Source organism: Heteronotia binoei, chromosome 5 (genome assembly GCF_032191835.1).
Source record: "Heteronotia binoei isolate CCM8104 ecotype False Entrance Well chromosome 5, APGP_CSIRO_Hbin_v1, whole genome shotgun sequence".
Classification (NCBI taxonomy): domain Eukaryota; kingdom Metazoa; phylum Chordata; class Lepidosauria; order Squamata; family Gekkonidae; genus Heteronotia; species Heteronotia binoei.
The window spans coordinates 53,123,968-53,145,723 of NC_083227.1; the positions used below are offsets into that span (position 1 = coordinate 53,123,968).

Below are 21,756 nucleotides of genomic sequence, written 5' to 3' on the forward strand. Positions count from 1 at the left end.
GCAAGCAAGTCAAATTAACAATAATAGAGGAAAAGGGGTCTGCCAAGGTGCACAACATTTTATGTCTTCAGAGGATAAAGAGATTTCTATACAGTAATTGAATGTCCTTCAGAAACAAGTCTAGTGGTAGCACAGCCTTCATGAGGGCATGGGTGAAGTAAATGAAAAGCCAGCTTCCTAGTTTACAACACTGATTCATCTGCTATAGATATCTGAAGGACTGTAACACATCACCCTCTACTACTCAGTTGTTAACATAGGGCCCTGTAATGGCATGTAGCCGAGGCTTGCTTGGTTTTTGGTTTATTCTCCAAGACATTAAACTTCAGACAAAAGCAATTCTTTGAGAAGTTTTCTCACACTAACGTTCCCATTATCAAATAAACTCACAAGTTACGGTCAAGAGTATAATCCTATACGCACTTACTTAGAACAAGTCCCATCATATTCAGAGGGTCTTATTCTTGAGTAAAAATGCTTAGTAGTGTCAAAGTGCTCTTTCCATCAAGTCTGACTTGGCCCTCACACAATGTGAACATTTAGCTCTTTCTTTAAGCCACCCAACCTGCCACAAAAAGAAGATAAACAAACTCTGCTTTACTCTATAAAGTAGACTTCTCCATTCTCTGTATAGGCCATCTCCCAGTTTTCAGGCAGAGGACCCAAGTTTTCCTCTGCACAAGGAGGTAGGTATTGAGGGAGCTTCTGAGAAGGTTCCGTGGTGGGAACAGTTGTGATGCTGCTATTCACAGGCGGGGGAGCTGTCTCTCTCGTACTGTGTGTATTGTGCTCGTCTTGTTCACCAGAGTCTGCTGCAGAAGAATACACAACCACACATAAATCAGATAAAACAAGTCAGTTCTTAGTCAATGATGCAGTACTATTTTCACTGTGCTTATTTCCACAATTCATGCAAGTTACCTGCCAAATCATGGTTACTTGCACTACGATTTGGGGAAGGGGGACAAAAAAGACATTTTGATCAAATGAGTATCAGTTTTCACGTTGAGAGATCTGTCTCTGTCTTTCAGCTGACTACCATCCAAGGATATCTACTGGAGAAGGAGCTTCGCTCAGTTGTACAGTACACATTTTGCATGTACAAGATCCCTGGTTCAATTCTGAAAGCTCCAACTTAAAAGTTCTACCACCCCACCTACTCTTGAACTGTTCTTCATTCAAGGAACTCAACAAATAGTTATTTCCTTTATTTCTATTCCTTTGTGGAACAGCAGACAGTGCACACAAAGTTCCAAGGTGTTCTCCCATAGAGGCGCTGACCAGACCCAGACAGACTTGGCTTCAACTTTCTACTGAACCAAGACAATGTATTAAAACTGCAATACTTCTCTAATTGTATGCTGTGACACATACTTTTAATGCTAAAGCCTAATTGTAGTCATGTGACCACAATATTTACTGACCTTTATTCAGAATCTAAGCATCTTTTCATGACTTTATGGAACATAAGCAGCTGGCCTGTAGAATCCCTTTGCATAAATAGCAGAATCATCATACTTTCCCATATCCAATTTCAAATTGTAAAATTAGCTGGTATCACACAGCAAAAATAATTCATTCCAACTGACCTCCTTGCACAACCAATTTCTCACATGTTTCTCCCTTTCTACATTTTATTTTACAATTTTCTGAGGTAGGATTAGACTGAGAAAATGGCTGGCACTTGAGTGAATATTAGGGAGTAGGGATGTTAAACCAGGTCTCTTCAGTTGTATTTAAAACTGCTTTTAATATTTTGATATTTTAATAATGTTTTATTGTAATAATTTAAATGTTATCAAATTGTTAACTGTTGTTAGCCGCTCTGAGCCCAGCAGGGGAGGGCGGGATATAAATGAAATGAAATAAATAAATAAAATAACCTGACACTAACTACTCCACCAGACACTACTCTTCTAGATACCCTGAAGACCCAGTGCCAGTTAGACAATGCTGACCTAGAATGATCAATGGTTGGACCCCATTTGGGGTCTATGCATGTTCATATGTTATATATGTTCATATGTTAACTCCCTTGCAGCACATAGCATTTTTACCCATGCTAACTGTAAACACATGTGCATTTAGAAACAATATAAATATACATTTTCACCAAATGTAGAACTAATCTGCAGCCCTTAATGTGGGCATCTGCAAGCATTTAATCAGCATGAACTGCTTAGCATAGCACTTCGGTGATTAATGTTGTTGTCATTGTTACATGCAAATGATCTAGAGGATCTCTTTAATTGGCTATTAGAATTTTAGCTAACTTCTTGTTTTGAAGACACCTGAGCATTGTTTTTGACAATGATATTAAAAATGTTCCTTGAAACCAGGCTTCTGTGGAAAATTAAATTATTTGAAAACCTGGCCCAAACCAAGGCACTGGCTAAGTGTCTGTTAAGAAGAACTCTGGGTTATTTGTAAGAAGACTTGCAGCTTGCTATGATATATGGCAAAAACACACAAAGTTGCACAGGCATCCACATGGAAAATTCTAAAAGATCTACAGGGTCAGAAAAAAACCACTGGGATGATGCCACTTCAGAATGCAAGTCAAAGATCATAGGACTGCAAGCTCCCCCATATCAAAAAATGCCTGCACATAGTAATGGAGCATGTCAGAAAGAAGGCTGCACTAGATTCTTTCTCTCTTTCTATAGGAAGGAAATTCCTGACTGGGGTGTGTGTGTGTGTGCTTTCCATCATACATTTTCTCACCTGCGTTCTCAAGTTTTGCACTCAGAACCTACAGATTCAAATTACTTTGATTCGCAGCACTGAGGAAAGAGAAAAGAGGACTTGACACACAGAAAGGTAAACTGATTGACACACGGAAAGGTAAACTGATCTTCCAAATTGCACAAGCCAGTGCAATGCATTTCCTCAAATCCTCCTTAAATCCACTCTAGTACCAAAGTAGAGGTGTAGGGGTTAAACACAACCACTCCTAAAAGTAAGGTCATCAAAGAAGAAGAACCCAAGATAGACCTTGAAAACTAAAGCATTCAAACTGTTATGACAGGTGGTTCAACTCAATGGCCCTGTTAAATTACTTGCAAACATTTAATTTCATTAACAGGCAGGGTAAGAAACAGCTGATTCTAAATAGAGGAACATTCTAACACAGCATCATCACTGATATCATCTAGCACTTATTACATTGAAGTAAGTTGAACATTTGCAAGATTCCCTTGCAACGCCAACCCAGGCTGGCTTCAGAGGATCTTTAAGCAGGAAACTCTGCTTAGGATGGCACTGTCAACCTCTCAGTCTTTCATTTCTCCCCACCCCTCAAAATATCTAGGATAATCATGATATCACTTTGAAATCAGTGTTATTTACTTAAATAAACTTCAGAAACTTCTGACCTAAGTAGAGATCTTCTTTTGTCAATTTATGCTTCTTATTTTATCACTTTGGAAAATGGAATTTATAGACTATCAAAATTATGGTCACTTGGAACTAAGTTTCAGTGATTTTTTTTCCTGGGACAATTCCACATAAGCACTGCTACAGAGGTACACCTCTAAGGACACCTGAACTTTCTGTCAGTTGCACAGAAAATTCTGTGGTTACTATTAAAAGCAGGTTAATATTTTTGTTTGAAAATTCAGTTCTCACTGTAATTTATAGAGACTTCATCGAGTCTTTCTTGCAATAATTTCTTCCAATTGATGTTAAAGATAAAATCTTAGCAGAGATTAGAATGCACCTGTGAGGCTTACAAGAGGTGGGAGATGTTATCTGCCATGGCTCTCCCAGTGTTACAAAGAAGGTCAGGCAAAATGATGCATCCAGGGTGAAAATATGCAAAAGCAGAGAGAAAACTTGGAGTCTTCAGATGCCTTGACAGAGCTTTGTTTGACTAGCTGATAAAATAATAAACCTAATTTTCTTGTGTGCTTGGGAAAATGGGTGCTTTGGTTTCCCAAACAGGAATCCTGGAAACTTGGACATCAATTAAAGGTCAGCACTTTGCACCATGAGGTCAACCATCTAGTGAGAAATCTCTCCCCACCCCCCAACGCCCAAGTATGCAAAAGTACACACCACCTCAAAAATTCAACAACTACATGAGATCCTTGAACAAATAATGACTTTGCCTTTAGGCTATTCCTCAGTATTTCTCCCCACTCCCTTATTCTCACAAACCCATCTGATAACTGCAAGGCAAAAAGAACACGGGAAGCTCCTCAGGTCCTCGCCATGCATTCTCAGTCCATGTGCTCTGCCAAGTGCTACAGTTCTAACCTCAGCTGTTGAATCAAAGGATATCAGACTATGTTAAGAACTCATTCTTTCATATTACAAACAGCTTTCTTTGGAGGGAAAACGTACACTCATTAATGGGGTAGTCAGTCTAAATGTTTTAACAGAGAACAGTTATACACTTCTCTGTTCCGCAGTTTAGATTAAAACCTTTGGACATTTACATATAGAAATTCATTTAGTGATACCAAAAAGTATTTGTTTGGATTCCCCCTTCTCCCAGGCACATAAGGCAAGGAAATGTTTACCTGTAAAGCTGCTGTTCATTTCAGGGACATCATCTTCCTCTTCATTTTCCGTATGCACTATGCCAGCATTTTGCATATCATTGTAAGACTTGGTTCGTTTGGGGGTCGACTGCTTGGAGCCGGATTGGAGGCTTTGCAAAGCATCCGTGTTATTCACTTTCCCACTGAGGGGTTGGCTGGGAGGCTTGGGTGTTCCATAATAGTTACCTAGGCAATAGAAACACATTTGCATGCTGCTTCAAAAAAAAATACATCTGATCTCATTATAAAGACTTCTCTCTCTGAGCCCCAAATCAAAGCCATTTCTCCATCTTACCTAATAAGAACAAACATGGTTCCCTCCTTTGCCTTCCCCCTGACTATAAGACATAAAACAAATGTCTGCTATTTCACCTTTTTTAAAAACTTATTCATGTTTGAATTTAAGAGCAGAACCCAAGCTTTCCTCTTTGAGGTTCACCAAGCGTACAAGGACTAAAACAAAAGACAACTGTGGCAAACAGCAAAAGAAAAAAGAAAAAAACAACCCCCCCCCTCATCTCATTACATTTGAATTTCAATTAGTAGCTTAAAAACCAAACTGAACCATGTATGCACCCATAGAAATAGAGTGAGATAAAAAATTCATTACTACCATCACCCAGAAAAGTGATAAAAGGCTGGGATGACCTGCTTTAATACATGTCCTCAATGGGTGGCAGTTACATTTCAAAAAAGTAATCAGTCTTCAAAAAGCAATTAGAAGGGGGGAAAAGAATGACACCACGTGGCACCTGTTTTGCCAAGGCTTTCAGCTGTCAAGGTCAAGAAGAACAGAAACAAAAGGCGTCAGACATGCACGTTTCACCAGCAGAGGCACAGCGGAATCCCAGAACAATGCCATTTTTGGACTTCAAAGACAGAACCTGAGAGGGCAGGTGAGCTGGGAAGGTAACTCTGTAGCAAAGCCCAACACTGAACTTAGATTTAATGGTGAATACAGGGAGAAGGTGGCTCCTGTCTGCACAAGACAGTCTTGGGGAGTTTCAGGGTGAGATGGAGAAACTACTGTGGTCTTCTCCCATTGCATTTATCCCAAAATAGAAATATAACCATTGTCAAGAAATGGGAGTGCCATGGTAACTGGAATCTTCTTTCCCTTTTGCTCTTAGTTCCTTAAAGCACACACAAATCCAATTTTTAAAAGCATGCAGAAGGTCATGGGTTATCCCTAGCATCTCCAGTGTAAAGGACCAGGCAGTAAGTGACGGGTGGGCAAAGGTATCTAAACAAAAAGTATCATAACAGGACCAACCAAAATAACACAAAAGTGCATGTAAGATTTTGAGTTCCCTAGAACTCTCTATCCTGCTGGATGTTCAAACACATTAAAAGATTGTGGGGTGGGGTGGGGTGGTAGAGAAGTAGGTATATCAGGGTCCTGATGTAAAGGTCTTTTGTTAATGGCCTATGTAATATAAGTTGTAAAAGATTGTTTGGACTATGCAATGAAATGCATCATATACCTCTAACACAGTTGTCATTTGAGACACTCTGGTTCAAAATTGAGGGTCTTCAAGATCTGTATAATAATTTAAAACTAATCATTACTAATTTTGCTTCTGCCAGTGTTTTTGATGGACCATCACAAGATCATCCAATTTCTTAAATATAACAAGAAAGATGTTCAACTGCTCCCTAGTAAGTTCTCTGCACAATTGTTCTTATGACCCAAGAGTCTTTGAACAAAGTAGGAATCAAGTTCACCTTTAAGACCAACAAAGTTTAATTCAGAATGTGCTCTAAGCACCCTTTATCAGATGAGGAATTACATTCTGAATAAAACTTAGTTGGTTTCCTACTTTGTTCTACTGCTTCAGATCAACACAGCTGCCCACTTGGATCTACCAAGAGTCTTTGATTAGAGTTTACAAAAGCCTGATCAGCCCAAATCTGAAATATTGTTAAAAAGCTTAAGTCCTGCTGAGCATAAGCAACAGGCAGCGACAGTGATTTTGCCTGATCTTCAACTGTACGGTGTGCCTTTTTTCACAAGGCCCTGCCAACTCTGAGCTGTGTATTTTCAGGACATGCAAAAGGCGGCCATGGAAAGAGGAAGGTGCTTCTGCTTACAAATCTGGGTCCAAACTATGGGTTGCAAGAGGGTTAAAACACACACAGACACCCCCAAATAAAACATTTTCCAAAAATAAACAAGCCTTGCTTTGAGCCTAATACGTGCCTTCTTCTGTGCTTTCTCCTATATGAGACTACCTGCCAGTTAAGATCTTACTGAGGAACAGGTCAGTAACTTTCAGAAACTAGGAGGGTGAATACCAGAGACAGAACCTTTTCAGAGGTGGCAAATAAGTTGGCTGAGGGGGGAAGAATGCAGCAAATAAAGTTCACTTTAAGTAAGTGTAAGGTGATACACACTGGAACAAAAAATCTTAACTAAGTATATTCTGATTGAATACTCACTGAAACTGAGAAGGAAAGGGACCTTGGCGTTATGGCAGACAGCTGTATGGAAAATGTCAGGTTAGTGTGTTACAGCTGCAAAAAGGACAGATTGCATGCTGGGGATTATTAGGAAAGGGACTGAAACAAAAAGTGCCAGTATCACTATTCACCTGTAATGCACTTCTGGTGTAGCCTCATTTGGGGTACTGGGTTAAGTTTTGATCACCATATCTCAAAAAAAAAAAAAGGACATTTCAGAGCTGGAAAAAGTACAAAAGAGATTATTAAGGGGCTGGAGCACCTTTCCTATGTGGAAAGGCTAAAGAGGTTGGTACTTTTTATTTCACGAAAAAGATGAAAAAGGGGAAGACATGTTAGAGCAGGGGTGTCAAACTCATTTGTTATGAGGGCCAGATCTGACATAAATGAAACCTTGTTGGGCCGGACATCTTGGGTTGGACCGGGCCATGTGTGTACCTATTTAAGATTAGGTAGAAGAGATATAAATTTTATAAAGAACATAGACAAACAAATATATATATTTAAAACATGCTTAAAACGTTAGCACTCATTGGTCTTAAAGATGTGTTCTTTTTATTTCTCCCATGGGAGCCAGGAAATTGGGCAAAGGAAGCTCTGGCTCTTTCCTTCTCCAGGGGACTGGAGGGGGAGGAGCCTCAGCCAATAGAAGGAAGAGAGGCTTGGCTCAGTAGCTCTGCTATGCAATTGAGAGAGCCTGGCAAAGCAAGCTATTTCTACCCCCTTCCTCCCCAAGGCAGGAGCCTCAGGCAATGGAGAAAACAAGTTTTGCTCTGTAGCTCCTGTGCAATTGAGCAAGCCTTGCAAAGCAAGCTGTGATGCAGAAGGAAGCAAGAGAGAGAGAAAAGGAAGCAAATGACAGCCAGTTGCTCGGGAGCCTGATTCAGCCCCCAAACTGCATATTTGAAACCCATGTGTTAGAGGTTTATAAAATTACACATGGTATGAGAAAATGGAAAGAGAAAACTTTTTTCCTCTTCCTTGGAGGCACCTAATGAAATCGATGGACAGAAGATTCAGGACAGATAAAAGGAAATACTCCTTTCATCAATTAGTGACAACTACAATGAAGAATTCAGTGCCAGAGTATGTAGCGAGAGTCATAAGCACAGATGACTTTAAAAGGTGATTAGGCAAAGTTATAAGAGGATAAGCCCATCATTGACTACCAGCCATGGTAACTAATGAGAACCTCAATGCTCACAGGCAGAAGACCTCTGAACACCAGTGCTAAGAGGCAACATCAAGGGGAAGTCCTCGGCCTCAATGCCATTGTTGGCCCTTCATAGTAACTGTGTGTGACCACTGCGTGTGACAGGATGCTAAGCTACATGTACCACTGGTCTACTATTGAACATTCTTTCAGAAGTACATCAAGAAGTAAATCACACACCAACCACATTTCTTTTATCTTCCTGAGCATTTAGTTCTTTCTTCCATGGAATTACATCAGCCGTCTTTGATTGCTTCAGAAGACTCCCCCCCCACACACCATTCTGATGTGATTGTTAATCGTTTTCATCTGCCTATTATTTTCCTGCTTTGCTGAAGTTATTCTATTGCTGTTTTTATTAATATTGTTATTCAATTTTGTTGCAAGCTGTTTCTTAGACATTTATATTGGAGAAGCAGAGCTAAAATGTTTTACAGAAATGATACCTTATGCTACGCTTAATGCTGTAATAGCAAATATTAATAGACTGTCATCTCCCACTGCGGTGGCTCAAGAAAATTGATAAGAATCTGGACTCACAGAAAGCAAAGGAAACCCACCAACAGACAACTAGAAACAAGAAAACAGCTGTACCACTTTCCATCGATACCAGGGGTCACCAAAGTGTGGCTTGGGACACATGTGGCTCTTTCACACATATTGTGTGGCTTTCAAAGTCCCCACTGCCCTGTCGGCCAGCTTGGAGAAGGCATTTGTCTCTTTAAATCATTTCCCCAAGCCAGACAGTGTCTTGGAGAATGTATTTAAAGTTGATTCTTTCTCACCCCTCCCTCCCCACCTCCTTCCTCTCCATCTATCTGCTTTCCTTCCTTCCTTGGGACTCTCAGACATCTGATGTTCATGACTTGTAGCTCTCAAACATCTGACGTTTATTCTATGTTGCTATTATATTAAGCAAGTTTAGCCATCCCTGTTCTATATGATACCCATTTTACAGATGAGCTGCCAAATGGTTGCCTGAAAATAATGACTATACATTTCTTAAAAGGAAGCAAACTGCATGGGGGCACTCTGCCATCTCCTAAAGGAGGGTATTCCATAACACCATGGCTGCTACCAAAAAACAGTGGGCCTGCACTGTAACTTCTAGGGTAACTTGAAGGATGGCTCAACCCTTGGGAGATCTGAGGTGGCAAACAGGCCTGTAATAAAGCCAGAAATCAAGCTGTTCACTTGGGGTAACTTCATCATCATGTGATATCATGTAATTGTATTGTATTTATTGTATTTTGATTTCCCATTATTGCTTATCACTTGCAACCCTGGAGGACTTTTGCCAGGATGAAAGGCAGAATATAAATATTTCAGATAAATTAATAAACACACATAAATTAAGTACTAAGTACTTACTTACTAGATGCAGTGCTTCATTTTGCAATAACACCAGCTGTGTTTTCCAGCCAAAAGACTGATTACAGTATATGCCATTGTACCAACAAGTCTGAAAGATTTAAAATTCAAGGCTACAACAACAATGGGAGGATCCATTCTAAAAGTCTTGGGAGTTTGAGGAGGAAACTGTCTGCTTTACAGATCGATTCTATTTCAATAAGCCACACATAAAAGTTTTAGCTTCACAGGAGTAGCAACACCTTCAAACTCATTCTTCATTTCTTCAAATCTCAAATGCACATCTATGCATTATTGATTGAAAAAAAGGAAATTACTTCTGGTAAGAGCCTTAATGGGGTATAAAGAAGGTTTTTATGGCAGCCTGTCTCTACTTGAGAAATAATTCTTATTCTCTGTGTAATGTCAGGCGAAGTTAAATGAGAAAGAAAGAAAGAAAGAAAGAAAGAAAGAAAGAAAGAAAGAAAGAAAGAAAGAAAGAAAGAAAGAAAGAAAGAAAGAAAGAAAGAAAGAAAGAAAGAAAGAAAGAAAGATCCATTAATTATGTTGCCTTTTGGTAGCAGCATAGTACTGATTTTTTTTTCTTTATTCTGCTGTTTTATATGGAGATTGTGGTTGACAAACTGTTAAAAGAGTCTTCAAATTGGCTGACCATTAATCAGTATAATCCCTCAAGCACTGCTCCAAGGCAACACCCATATATTTTACACCTAAAAGATCTTGGATGGGAACAATGGTCTTCGTGGGATTTAGTTCAGAAGAAGGGCACTGCTAAAGGACATTCATCTCAGATTCAAAATGTTCATCGCTGAATACATATAATAATTAGAAAAAACATTCACCACTACAAATTCAATTCAAGGTGCTATGGGGCAAAAGCTATGATAATTTTTTGTTTGTGAAGTGAATAATTTTGCAAGGACAGGGTTTTTTTCCTTGTGAATGAGGTTCTTAACATTTCCTCTTCAAACTATTCTAAAATCAAGCTTTAATAGTCCCTGCCATCTGGAAATGGCATTCACTAAATTTTCACACCTGGCCACAGTCACCACCACCTGTAAGTCAAGTCTATGCTTGGATTTCCAACTATGTAGAGAAACAAATGCCAATTCACATTGGCAAGTAGATACAGTGCAGCAAATCCTTCCTGGTGATTCCTCTGCTATTTCTTTTTTCTTAGTCATTAACAAAAAAATGGTGAAATAATTTGAAAGTTTTACCTTCACTATTCTTCTACATCAATTAATTTTATATAAAATTAAAATTGCATGGAAGTTTCACTAGGAGAGTTTAAAAACCAGATAGGAGGTAATTCCAAAAATACGGCAATTGACATACTTGTAGTTTGTTTATTGTATTATGTTCGTTTAAAAAAAAAACTGAGCCAGATCAAGAGGCCCTCTGTATACAATGAATTTTTAATAGAAACACCATCCTGACTTCAAAGGCTCCTCCTCTGTATCCCATTTGTTCTTTCATCTCCTAATAATGTAAATTACTTCAGACATCCACTCAGGAAGCACAACCACCACCCTATGATTTAGCACAACAACACACCCACTGCAAATACTGAAAACAGAGAACAGTCAAAGCAAAGCTTATGTGGAACAAATCACCCTATAGCCTGGGGACTACTCATTCAAAGCTAAGGAGAGAAAAAAGAAGTTAGGCATTCGAGGAAATGTATTGCTACTTTGGGAGCCACAAAATGGACTTAAACATAGATCCAGTCAGCCCTAATCATTATAATCATCTTACCATCTTTGAAGCCCAGGCATAATGGAGCTGTGTCCTGCCAGCATTTGCAATTTAATAAAACTGAATTTTCAAGGCATGCATCAACCACAATTGAGTGGTAAATACTATGTTTCAAATGACTTCAATAATTCAATGCATCATGCTTCCCAAAGCCAGAGCAGCAAGTCACCTTCACTGCAGAATCTCCTTAAGTGTAACATGCAAAAAAACCAAACAAAAACCATTTTCAAGGTAGTCTCCACTTCTACTTTTATTTAAGAGGGGGCAACTAGATCAAAAAACCAACTGAGGTAATCACTGTATGATCAAGACACATCCCCACTAGATACATGGGAGATTTCAAAAGACTGGGGGGGACAAAGAACATGACAGACATAGCCCACCATTGGTAGTCAACACAAGACATGAGACAATTCATATCCTTTGTTGCTCTGGTTCTACTGATGTATTTAAAAGTATTTTTACTGTAGTCTCCCAATCAGAAATATTCAAGACTGCTTACAGAGGGACTTTAGTTCTACTCATTCTACTAAAGTGATAAATAAGATGAAACTAGGGATGGGCATGAACCAAAAAACAAACCATGGTTTGAGTATGAACCAGGTTGATTTGTGGTTTGTTTCAAACCAGTTCATTCCTGAACCAAAAAACGAACTACCTTTTTTCATGGAGGTTTAGATGATTCATTTTTGTGGTTCATTCTCCAGATAGTTTGGCACCGAGTCAATCTGTTCTTAGACAACGCTAGGGATGGACTTGTGGAAAGCCTTAGAAACATCAAAAGAAATTGTCCATAGCTTGATTGGCAGCTCTGGGAGCCAGCCATGGAGCTCCCATTCTGTTCTATAGGAAGAGATTATATACCACTATAATGCAACACCCTGGGGGCATCTACTTTGAGGGGGGGCGCTATAACTTGGCCATCCCAAATCCAATTTTTGCCACATTTGGAGGGTGGGTGGAGGAGAGCCTGCTGAAGACTCCCTGTGAGTTTGGCATCTCTAACTCATGAGAGGGCTGTTCTACCACCTCACAAACCAAATGAACCATAAACTAGTATGGGAAATTGAAAAGTTCATGTAAGTTCATGGGTTGTGCAATCAAACGAAATTATGCTCCATTGGGAAGGTACTGTAACACAGGAGTCTCCAATCTTGCTGATCCTGGGTGCAAAACCTGGATTTTGAGGCTCCTTACCCTGACCTGGATAGACCAGGCTAGCCTGATCTCCTTAAATTTCAGAAGCTAAGAAGGGTTGGCCCTGAGTAGTATTTAGATGGGAACCCTCTAAGGCAGGGGTGCCAAACCTGTGGCCTGCGGGCCGGATCTGGCCCGCAGAGGGTTCCAATCAGGCCCTCCAGCAACTGGCTGTTGTCTGCTTCATTCTCCCTTCCCTGCTATGTTGTTGCCATTTTGTATTTCTTCCCATTGATCAGCCTGCCAGCAAAGCAGCCTTTATTTGCTCCTTCTCTCCCCCCTCCCTTTTCCCAAAGGGAGGAGGAGAGAGGAGGAGTCTTAGCCAATGAAAGAGCCTGGCTCTACAGCTCTGCTGGGTGATTAAGTTTGCCAGACTCAACTAATCACCCTGCAGAGCTACTGAGCCCAGTCTCTCTTCCTTCCTGGCTGAGACTCCTCCCTCTCCTTGTGCCCTGGGGGAAGGAAGGAAAGCGTTCCAGCTTCCTTTGCCCAGTCCTCACCATCGGAAGAAATACAAACAGCACTTTTAAGACTAGCAATGTTTTATTGAAGGTATGAGCTGTTTGCCTTGCTAGAGAGAGAGAAAGAGGGAGGGATGTTTGTTGGGCTTGTTATGGATGCAGCTGGGTTCCCCTCATCTTTTTCATTGTATTCATGCCCTCCAGTCTTTCTCAATAGGAAAGTATGTGAACTATTTAGAAGAGAAATAACAACAAGCTAGCATGAGGCTGTGTGTGTGTGTCTAGCCCAGGTTTACCCAGGAAATTTCCATTGCTTTTTCTTTCACATTTTCCTTTGATTGGGGATCTTGAATTTAGACTTCCCAGATAGTAGGCTGATACTAATCATTGTACATGGCTGTCTCTGTTCTTGTACTGTCACACAGGAGTTGTTATTTTTCTGAAGAAAACTATAGTTTTGCAGACAAGCACATAGCCCTCAGTCTGTACCATGGCGCCTTCACATAATCTTGACTAGCATATGAAGCAATTTATGTACAAAAGCTCACAATGCCCAGCTGCTTCATGTTTTCCTCTGGGTCTGAGGCTCAAAGCATTGACTATGAGATCTTTGTAATGAATGTCAATAAATCAAAAGTAGGTTTCCAATTTATAGATGTGCACACTTGAACAATACTTGAACAGCATATTCAACATTGGTACAGCACAGACATTGTTTGACATTTTTGATGCAAAAATTCATAGCAAGAGGTGACATTTATCAGATTGTAAAACAAAATATTGCAAGAGTGCTAATGTTTTAAGTAAAAAAAATTGTGTTTGTCTGCACCCCCTTTATACAGTTTATATGTCCACTACCTGGTATTACATTTTATGACACACATGGCCCAGCCCGACAAGGTCTCATTTATGTCAAATTCAGCCCTCATAACAAATGAATTTGACACTCCTGCTCTAAGGAATACCAGGGTCATCATGACCTGGAAGCAGGCAATGGCAAACCACCACTGAACTTCTTTTGCCTTGAAAACCCTACAGGGTCATCATAAACCAGCTGTGACTTGATGGCAAAAAAAAGGCTCCCACAGAACTGGGGCCAGCAACAAAATGTTGTAAGGTTCCAAACTAACCACTCTCCTATAATGGAGAAAGCTGTTTCCAAATGGTTGTTTCCGCAACATAAATTGATGTCTCCTGAACTTCTCAAGAAAATCCTGATGCAATGAGGCAGGGGAAAGGCAGCAATCATTCTTTGCTAATAGGGAAGTATTGCTTTGGTGAAGAGTCACCAGGAAAGACAGTGGCGTGAACAATGGTGCCCACAGGGTCTACACAGGGAGTCACTGGTATAATGTAAGACAAAGAAGAGTTATTGCCATGATTTTTAAAAAGTATCACTAAAGGGGAATGTGGCTTTTTGTACCAACTGAAGGGAGCCATATAGCCTCCTATGATTTTAGTGAACCAGGTAATTTTTAAACTATAAACCTTTCCCTCTGTTAAAAAAGTTAGTCCCCTGTGCAAGCATCAGTCATTTCTGACTCTGGGGTGATATGGCATCATCTAGGGGAGGGATGGTGGCTCAGTGGTAGAGCATCTGCTTGGTGAGCAGAAGGTCCCAGGTTCAATCCCTGGCATCTCCAAAAAAGGGTCCAGGCAAATAGGTGTGAAAAACCTCAGCTTGAGACCCTGGTGAGCCGCTGCCAGTCTGAGTAGACAATACTGACTTTGATGGACCGAGGGTCTGATTCAGTATAAGGCAGCTTCATATGTTTATATGTTCATGATGTTTTCACAGCAGACTTTTTACGGGGTGGTTTGCCATTGCCTTCCCCACTTATCTACACTTTACCCCCAGCAAGGTTGGTACTCATTTTACTGACCTCAGAAGGATGGAAGGTTGAGTCAACCTTGAGCCGGCTACCTGAACCCAGCTTCTGCCAGGATCGAACTCAGGTTGTGAGCAGAACTTGGACTGCAGTACAGTAGCTTACCACTCTGTGCCATGGGGCCCATTTTCCTCTGTTACCAGGTGTTTTAAAGGCAGTGAGTATACAGGAATAGGTTAACTGCTGTGAGTTAAGTTTTGTAGTGAGCAAGTAGAATATAGAGGTCACTGAGGCAGGAAATGTATATGAACAACACAGAAGATTTATTTACAAGTCTGTTTCAGAGAACAGATCAGCAGCACAGGTAGACAGAGGAGAAACCTGGCCGAGGCACATAAATCTACACTAGTTATAGCTTCAGAGTGAAATTCAAATTTTCTTTAATGCTTTCAGGCACCAACAGGCTTTTGCTGAATAGCCACCAGGTTGGATCCTTTCAGATGCACACATAGAGGATCCACCCACACCAGCCTGCCCTTTTCCAGGAGTCAGACTAAATGGTAAAAGGTCTGGCTCATTGTCAGAGACAGGCCTACAATCAGGTACTCTATTCTCTCCCAAAGATAGAGTTAACCCACTCTGCCACACTACCAGGCACAGCTACCATTCAAGCTGCCTGCTCTTTTGTTGCCTAAGCTATCCCTGTCTCTTTCTGAGGCAGAAGCAAACTCCTCTCTGCACCCTTCCTGAGGCAGACCTGAACTATCTCTTGCTGTTTCCCTCCAGCCTTCCCTCCCCCTCCTGAAAGGTGACTGGATGTGGAGCAATACTCCCATAGGCTCAGCTGAGTGCTGCGTCCCCCCTTCAGGGGCAGGACAGCCTCCTGTTTGTCAAAGAGAAAATTAACTTATTACAGATTTTTAAAAGAAGCATCAATATTGAAATACAGAGCCAGTTTGGTGTAGTGGTTAAGTGCATGGACTCTGCATCTGGGAGAACCGGGTTTGATTCCCCACTCCTCCACTTGCACCTGCTACCATGGCCTTGGATTAGCCACAGCTCTGGCAGAGGTTGTCCTTGAAAGGGCAGCTGCTGGGAGAACCCTCTCAACTCCACCCACCACACAGGGTGTCTGTTGTGGGAGAAGAAGATATAGGAGATTGTAAACCGCTCTGAGTCTCTGATTCAGGGAGAAAGGCGGGATATAAAACTGCAATTCTTCTTCTCTTCCAAACGACTCCAGGAAGTAAGCCAAGCTACAAGAAAAGCAACCTCCATTACCATGCTAAACTAACCTGTGAGGGAATTCTCAAAATTCAGGATGTTTATTAAATTCTATGCATAAGCAAGCTAATGCACTCTTTCTCTTTCTCTCATTATTAATATGCAAGCCCATACTACCCAACAATCTTCTGTTATTTTAGGCCCTTCTATTGTTAAGAATGCTAGGTGGAGAAGGAAGCTTTCAGGCCACTGCTCATTCACATGTTACGGTGTGTTTAGCCAAGCCTAGGTTCAGTCCTGGGGGACTATTTCTGGGTTGCATACCTTGACTACTCAAAAAGGTTTCTGCCTAACATCCCACCAAAATTTATTCATCATCACTATGAAACAAGGAACACAGATGGTAAATGTATGGTAAAATGCTTCAAGGCCGGCATCTCAAGATTCATGAAAACTTTAAACTGGGAAGAGTAATGTACCATCAGTTACTTCAGATAAGATAAATGGAAAGAGGGAAAAAACTTGCAAAAATATGCACAGTCTCGAAAAAGATGCTGGCTGATAAGTGACAATTCTTCACACTACAAACAATCTTGCACTTCTATGAAGAGCCTGATCTGTATTCTCCCAGCTTTACTTATCATAAGCACAAAAATAATTCACATTTCATTTCCATCCTCTATACTGCAGTCTTTTTAGGAAGGAAGGTGGCATGGTATAGCCCCATCTTGTCAGATTTCAGAAGCTAAACAGGCCTAGCACTTGGATTAGAGGAACAAAGGATGGCTATGTGGAGAAAGGCACTGGCAAGCCACCTCTGCTTCTCATGTGCCTTGCACATCCTTTACTGGCGTTGCTCATAAATCAGCTGTGACTTGATAACATTTTACAGAGAGAGAGAGAGAGCGCGCACAAGTGCAGTGTTTTGCTATAGAATTAAGACTGCATAATCTCAAGCCACTAAAATTAATGCTAGCTTTGGCACTGATTCACCTTGAATTCTCTCTAGCTTCCCAAGCCAGTCTTACTATGGCTGACACCTTCTGTTGATACTGAATAGAGTTTGTATCCATAGCAAAATTACTGAACCAAATTACAGTGATAGATTTAACAGATCAAACAGCCTTTATTTAGTGTAAGCACAAAATCATTCAGATGCACGTTGGCTGGGGGAAGGGAACATCATTTTGGCCCTCTTTGGCTTCTATAAAGGACACCCAGGCATGTTCCAGATGCTTGCCTTCATTGGGATAAGCATACAGTCAGTGAACACTGACTGTATGTCGATGGCCCACTTAGACTCTCAGCCCTGCTGCATCTCCTTCTCCTCCCATGCTTATCCCAGCTGCTTCTTAGGGGTTTCAGGCCCTCTGAAGAGGGACTAACTAGATCCCTTTGCTGTCAGCCTCCAGGGCTACTTACCCCTGACAGCAGTCCTGGGACTAATTTATAACTGGGCTTGTCCCTCCTCTAGCACCTTGTTCCTCCCGCATGACTTTTTTTCTAAGCCAGCTCACAACTAGGGCAGAGCCAGTATGGCTCAGTCTTCAGTTGCACACTTCAGCCAGCCCCTGGAGCTGCCCTTAACTTAACGCCAATATGGCCAGTCCTACCCTGGACCACATGCCCCAGACAGTTCACCAGGTCATTCCATCTAGATACTAGGGCCATCCCTGTGCCCATTACCTGAATGCCTGACCTGATCCCCAGGATAGGTGAATTCTGCTCCAAGGAAAAAGAGAGTACTACTCAGAACATACTCTGGCCATACAGACAGAGACAAGCTTGCAGTTTAATAAATAAAGCCCTTTAATTTTCTTCTACAAGCATAGCTCCTGAAGGACCATTTTGCCCATCTTCCATAATTGTTTACTCCACTCTATCACAGCCTGAATCATGAACTTGCTACCATGGAGTCTAGGATCATAAAAACCCATCAAACAGAACACAAGCCAAAGCCTATCAATGCCAGTTTGGTGTAGTGGTTAAGTGTGCGGACTCTTATCTGGGAGAACCGGGTTTGATTCTCCACACCTCCACTTGCAGGTGCTGGAATGGCCTTAGGTCAGCCATAGCTCTGGCAGAGGTTGTCCTTGAAAGGGCAGCTGCTGTGAGAGTCCTCTCAGCCCCACCCACCTCACAGGGTATCTGTTGTGGGGGAGGAAGATAAAGGAGATTGTGAGCCACTCTGAGTGGAGGGTGGGATATAAATCCAGTATCATCATCATCTTCATCACAAATCCTAGCTCTGCACCATCACACTTGACCATCAGCAGGGTTTCCCCACTGGCAATGGCAAATTCAGGTGCATAAACAGGGAACTCCCAGTCCTTCATTTTCATAGTTCGTTCTCCTCTAGTACCATCTTCCATTATCAAAAATACAAAGACCCTTGGGCAAGACCAGCAGAGTACAATTTCTTCTGTTTTATTCTCCTTTCTAAAATTAATCCCATACTTTCTTCCACCCCATTTACCTTTGCTTAACTTCTCCTTTGCCCATCAAGGATTGGTTTGTCTTACCTTTTCTACCTTAGGTTCCATTCCTGTCTATCTTATCACATGTTCTGGTCCCAGTCTGGACAATCCCTTACCTGTCTCCTCTCTCTGGACTGGTTTACTCTAGACTAGTGAAGTGGGAGGAACACAGGTTGGAGTAGAAAGTAACTTAAATAGGGTATTTTGCTAAAGGATTTTATGCATGCATTAGAATTGTACAAAGTGAATGGTTTTTATTCTTCATACTGATTTCTCATTTTATAGTGTGTATAATGGGTAGTCAATAGAGTTACTTGACTGTTAAGTGCTTATCTCCCTTCCATTCTTTCTCAATCTGAAATTTAGTCTTCAAAACTGGAACCTGTGTATACAATAAAGTAAAAAGTCCCCCTTTTGCCTTGTGTTTTCAGTTTCCACATGCAGGGGATGCTCTCATGTGACAGGTTTGACACGGGGACTGATCTGGGTAAGAGCCCACACCAGGGCTGCCAGGTTTCCTGCTGTGGCAGCTTCCCATCCTTTGCCCCTGCCCTTGTGTAGCATGAGCAAAAAGGGAGGGGTGACTGGTGTCACACAGCAATCAAAAACCCACAGCACTGTCCATAGCAGTCTCCACCCTCCACCCACTCTAGCCCATACTAAGACTTTCAAGCCTACCTTTGTCTTCATCAGAGTTAACAACTGAGATTTACAGGATAATGGATTCCACATTTTTTCCATATACTTGCAAAATCACATAATGAACACCACTCTGCTTATGAGTTTCAGAATGTGGCTCTTCCCACCTTAATCAAACCTAATCACCATAGTCAACATAATCAACTAAGAATGCTCTTTGCTGACCACTACATTCCTGTAGCTATTTCTGTTCTTTAAAACATATTGTTCTGTGTCCCAATCAGAAATGTATATGCAGCATCCCCATCAAAAATCAGAATGGTAGCACTAGGATTCCCTGGGAGCTTTATAAAGCATCTAGAGAAGCCAATCTTTTATCATGTAGCACGTCAATGAGAGCTCCCACAAACCGTGACATTACCTTCATACGTTCCTACTTCAAGAAGAGTCCCACTTTTCTCAAGTTCAAGGAACTCCTGCACAGTTAGAAAGTTATAATCCACACCAGGCACTTCTCCTTCTCGTGGAGGACGGGTTGTGCCTAGTGGAGAAAAGAAAGGAGACCAAACATTAAAGGAATATATAACACCATGGAACTGGCAAGAGGGGGTAAATAGCATATAACCCCACTGACTGAGATAAAAGTCAAACAGGACTGAGAAGAACTCATCCTGTAGCCTCTTCAAGGAAAGAAGTAATTCAGCAAAACACTGTGATCTGTTGCTAGACATGCAGAGTTTCTCTGCAACTGCTACTCTTTCATCCCACATCTCCCTCCTTCGAGCAGCTAAAGATGTATCTCATGTGGAGTCACATCTTCAGGTTCATGGTTTTGCAATGCCGTTTCCATTTATCCCATAGCTGTTCTGTTTCACTATTACAACCTGCCAATTCTCTATGCTAAGGGTCACTGGAGGATGCACTTAAGAGATGCAGACATAAACATTTTTAAATCAGGAGTTCACAACTTACTACAAGTACTATTATACTTCATCATTGTTTAGTCCACTGCCACAAGGAAACTTGGATTTATTTTAACTTTATTTCACAGCTTTCTCCTTTACCACCCATACATAAAATGTTTATGAACATCCACCTACATAGTTTTCAGATTTCTTTTTAGGACAACTTTGAAGCTAAAATTTTTATCAATCCCTCTCTCTTTCTCAGCATTAAATTATCACTTCTGTTAGAATTACTGGACTAATTTCCCAGGTTTTGTGATAGATATATTTGTTTTATCTTAGTGTTCTTAACTTTCTGAGCATGCTGAAGTCAAAATTTTGCAGGTGGCCTTCAATGTCCTATGTGGGGTGGCCTGCAACACACTTGAATGAATTAGAAACTCATAAACCAGGTATAAAGATCAGAACATTGCAAGTTGTGTTGATCTCAATGGAGCCGTACATATGCTTAATGTATTGTCAATGCTTTTTTTTTTTTAAACTGCTCAACTGAGTGTCTTATACTCACTCTGTATAGTTAAAATACAGGATGCAATCCTTGATACTCCATGAAAGCATTTGCAAAATGCCCACTGATTGTGTTATTTGTTAGCAGTGATTTTATTTAAAATTATATCGGGCCAACAGTTAATTTAACATTGTCATCTTCTGAACCTTGCTGGTTCTATTTTAGTCTCAGGGCAGGCACAAAATGGAATCAAGTGGATTTGTTCATGCACGTCCTTTGCTCACTCAGAACAAAGGGTTGCTTAGGATTTTGATGTATTCATTGACACTGAAGGTGACCCCCATGTCTTTTTATTTGGCATTAGTTGCAACCTAAACACAAATGTATCTTGAAGAAGCTCAAAGAAGTTCATGTTATGTTCAAGAAATCTGTGACTTATGATATAAATGTACAATATAACTTCATATATTGTTTCACTTCATTCTGTGAGGTGAACAGAGTTGCAAACACCTACAATCCATGCGGTTAATCAGTGCAATGATTACTCTCAGCTTCACCACATCTGAGCAAACATTCCCAAGGAGAATTGTGAAAGAGAGTAAAGAAAACAAGGGGTAAGGGAATCCCCGCCTCCTCCTTTCTTGTAGTGAAAGGACAGGCTGCTGCCAGGACACACGCCTGACAGATGGCATTTCAAAGAGTTTTTATGAACCATCTGGGGTGTATACAATGAGCACAAACCACATTTACTACACTGAAGAACAGGCAAGCCAAACTCAGTCCCTTTCCCTAAAACTATTACTCTAGAAATAAGGCTTAAGTTGAGATCTTACAGGCAAGATAAGAACACAGAATTAAATTGTGTCAGAAGTCATCACTATTCCAGGAGCTCTGATTTCTTTTCAGCATAAGTGGTGAAGGCTATTTCCCTCCCTTTCAGGCACACACAAACTGGGGGTGGGGGGGAATGGTCAGCCAGCACTCTTATATGGCTAAAACCTTGACTGGAGACAAATAAACAACTGGAACACATTATTTTTTCTCCCAAAGAAAACAAAGGTTTGGACTACAAAACATTCTCAAGGAAATGTAGCTTTGCTGAGAGTTCCAAAAGACCTTCATCAAGGATGCTGTTATAACAGCCCTTTAATTATTTTAAAAGTATAGAAA

General features: G+C 40.9%; 1 protein-coding gene across 32 annotated transcripts in view; it reads right to left on the reverse strand.

Moving 5' to 3' along the window:
• MAGI1 (membrane associated guanylate kinase, WW and PDZ domain containing 1) overlaps positions 1-21,756 on the reverse strand; it is a 736,174-nt gene that overhangs the window by 133,484 nt on the left and 580,934 nt on the right. For 29 of the 32 annotated variants that reach the window (XM_060239486.1, XM_060239490.1, XM_060239489.1 and 26 more), the window contains 3 exons: positions 19,595-19,714; positions 4,524-4,730; positions 602-812 (listed from right to left, as the gene is read on the reverse strand). In XM_060239486.1, the coding sequence (XP_060095469.1) occupies positions 602-812; positions 4,524-4,730; positions 19,595-19,714 (538 nt within the window). The remainder of the gene's footprint in view (positions 1-601; positions 813-4,523; positions 4,731-19,594; positions 19,715-21,756) is intronic. The other 3 variants (XM_060239488.1, XM_060239472.1, XM_060239466.1) reach the window with 1 other exon arrangement.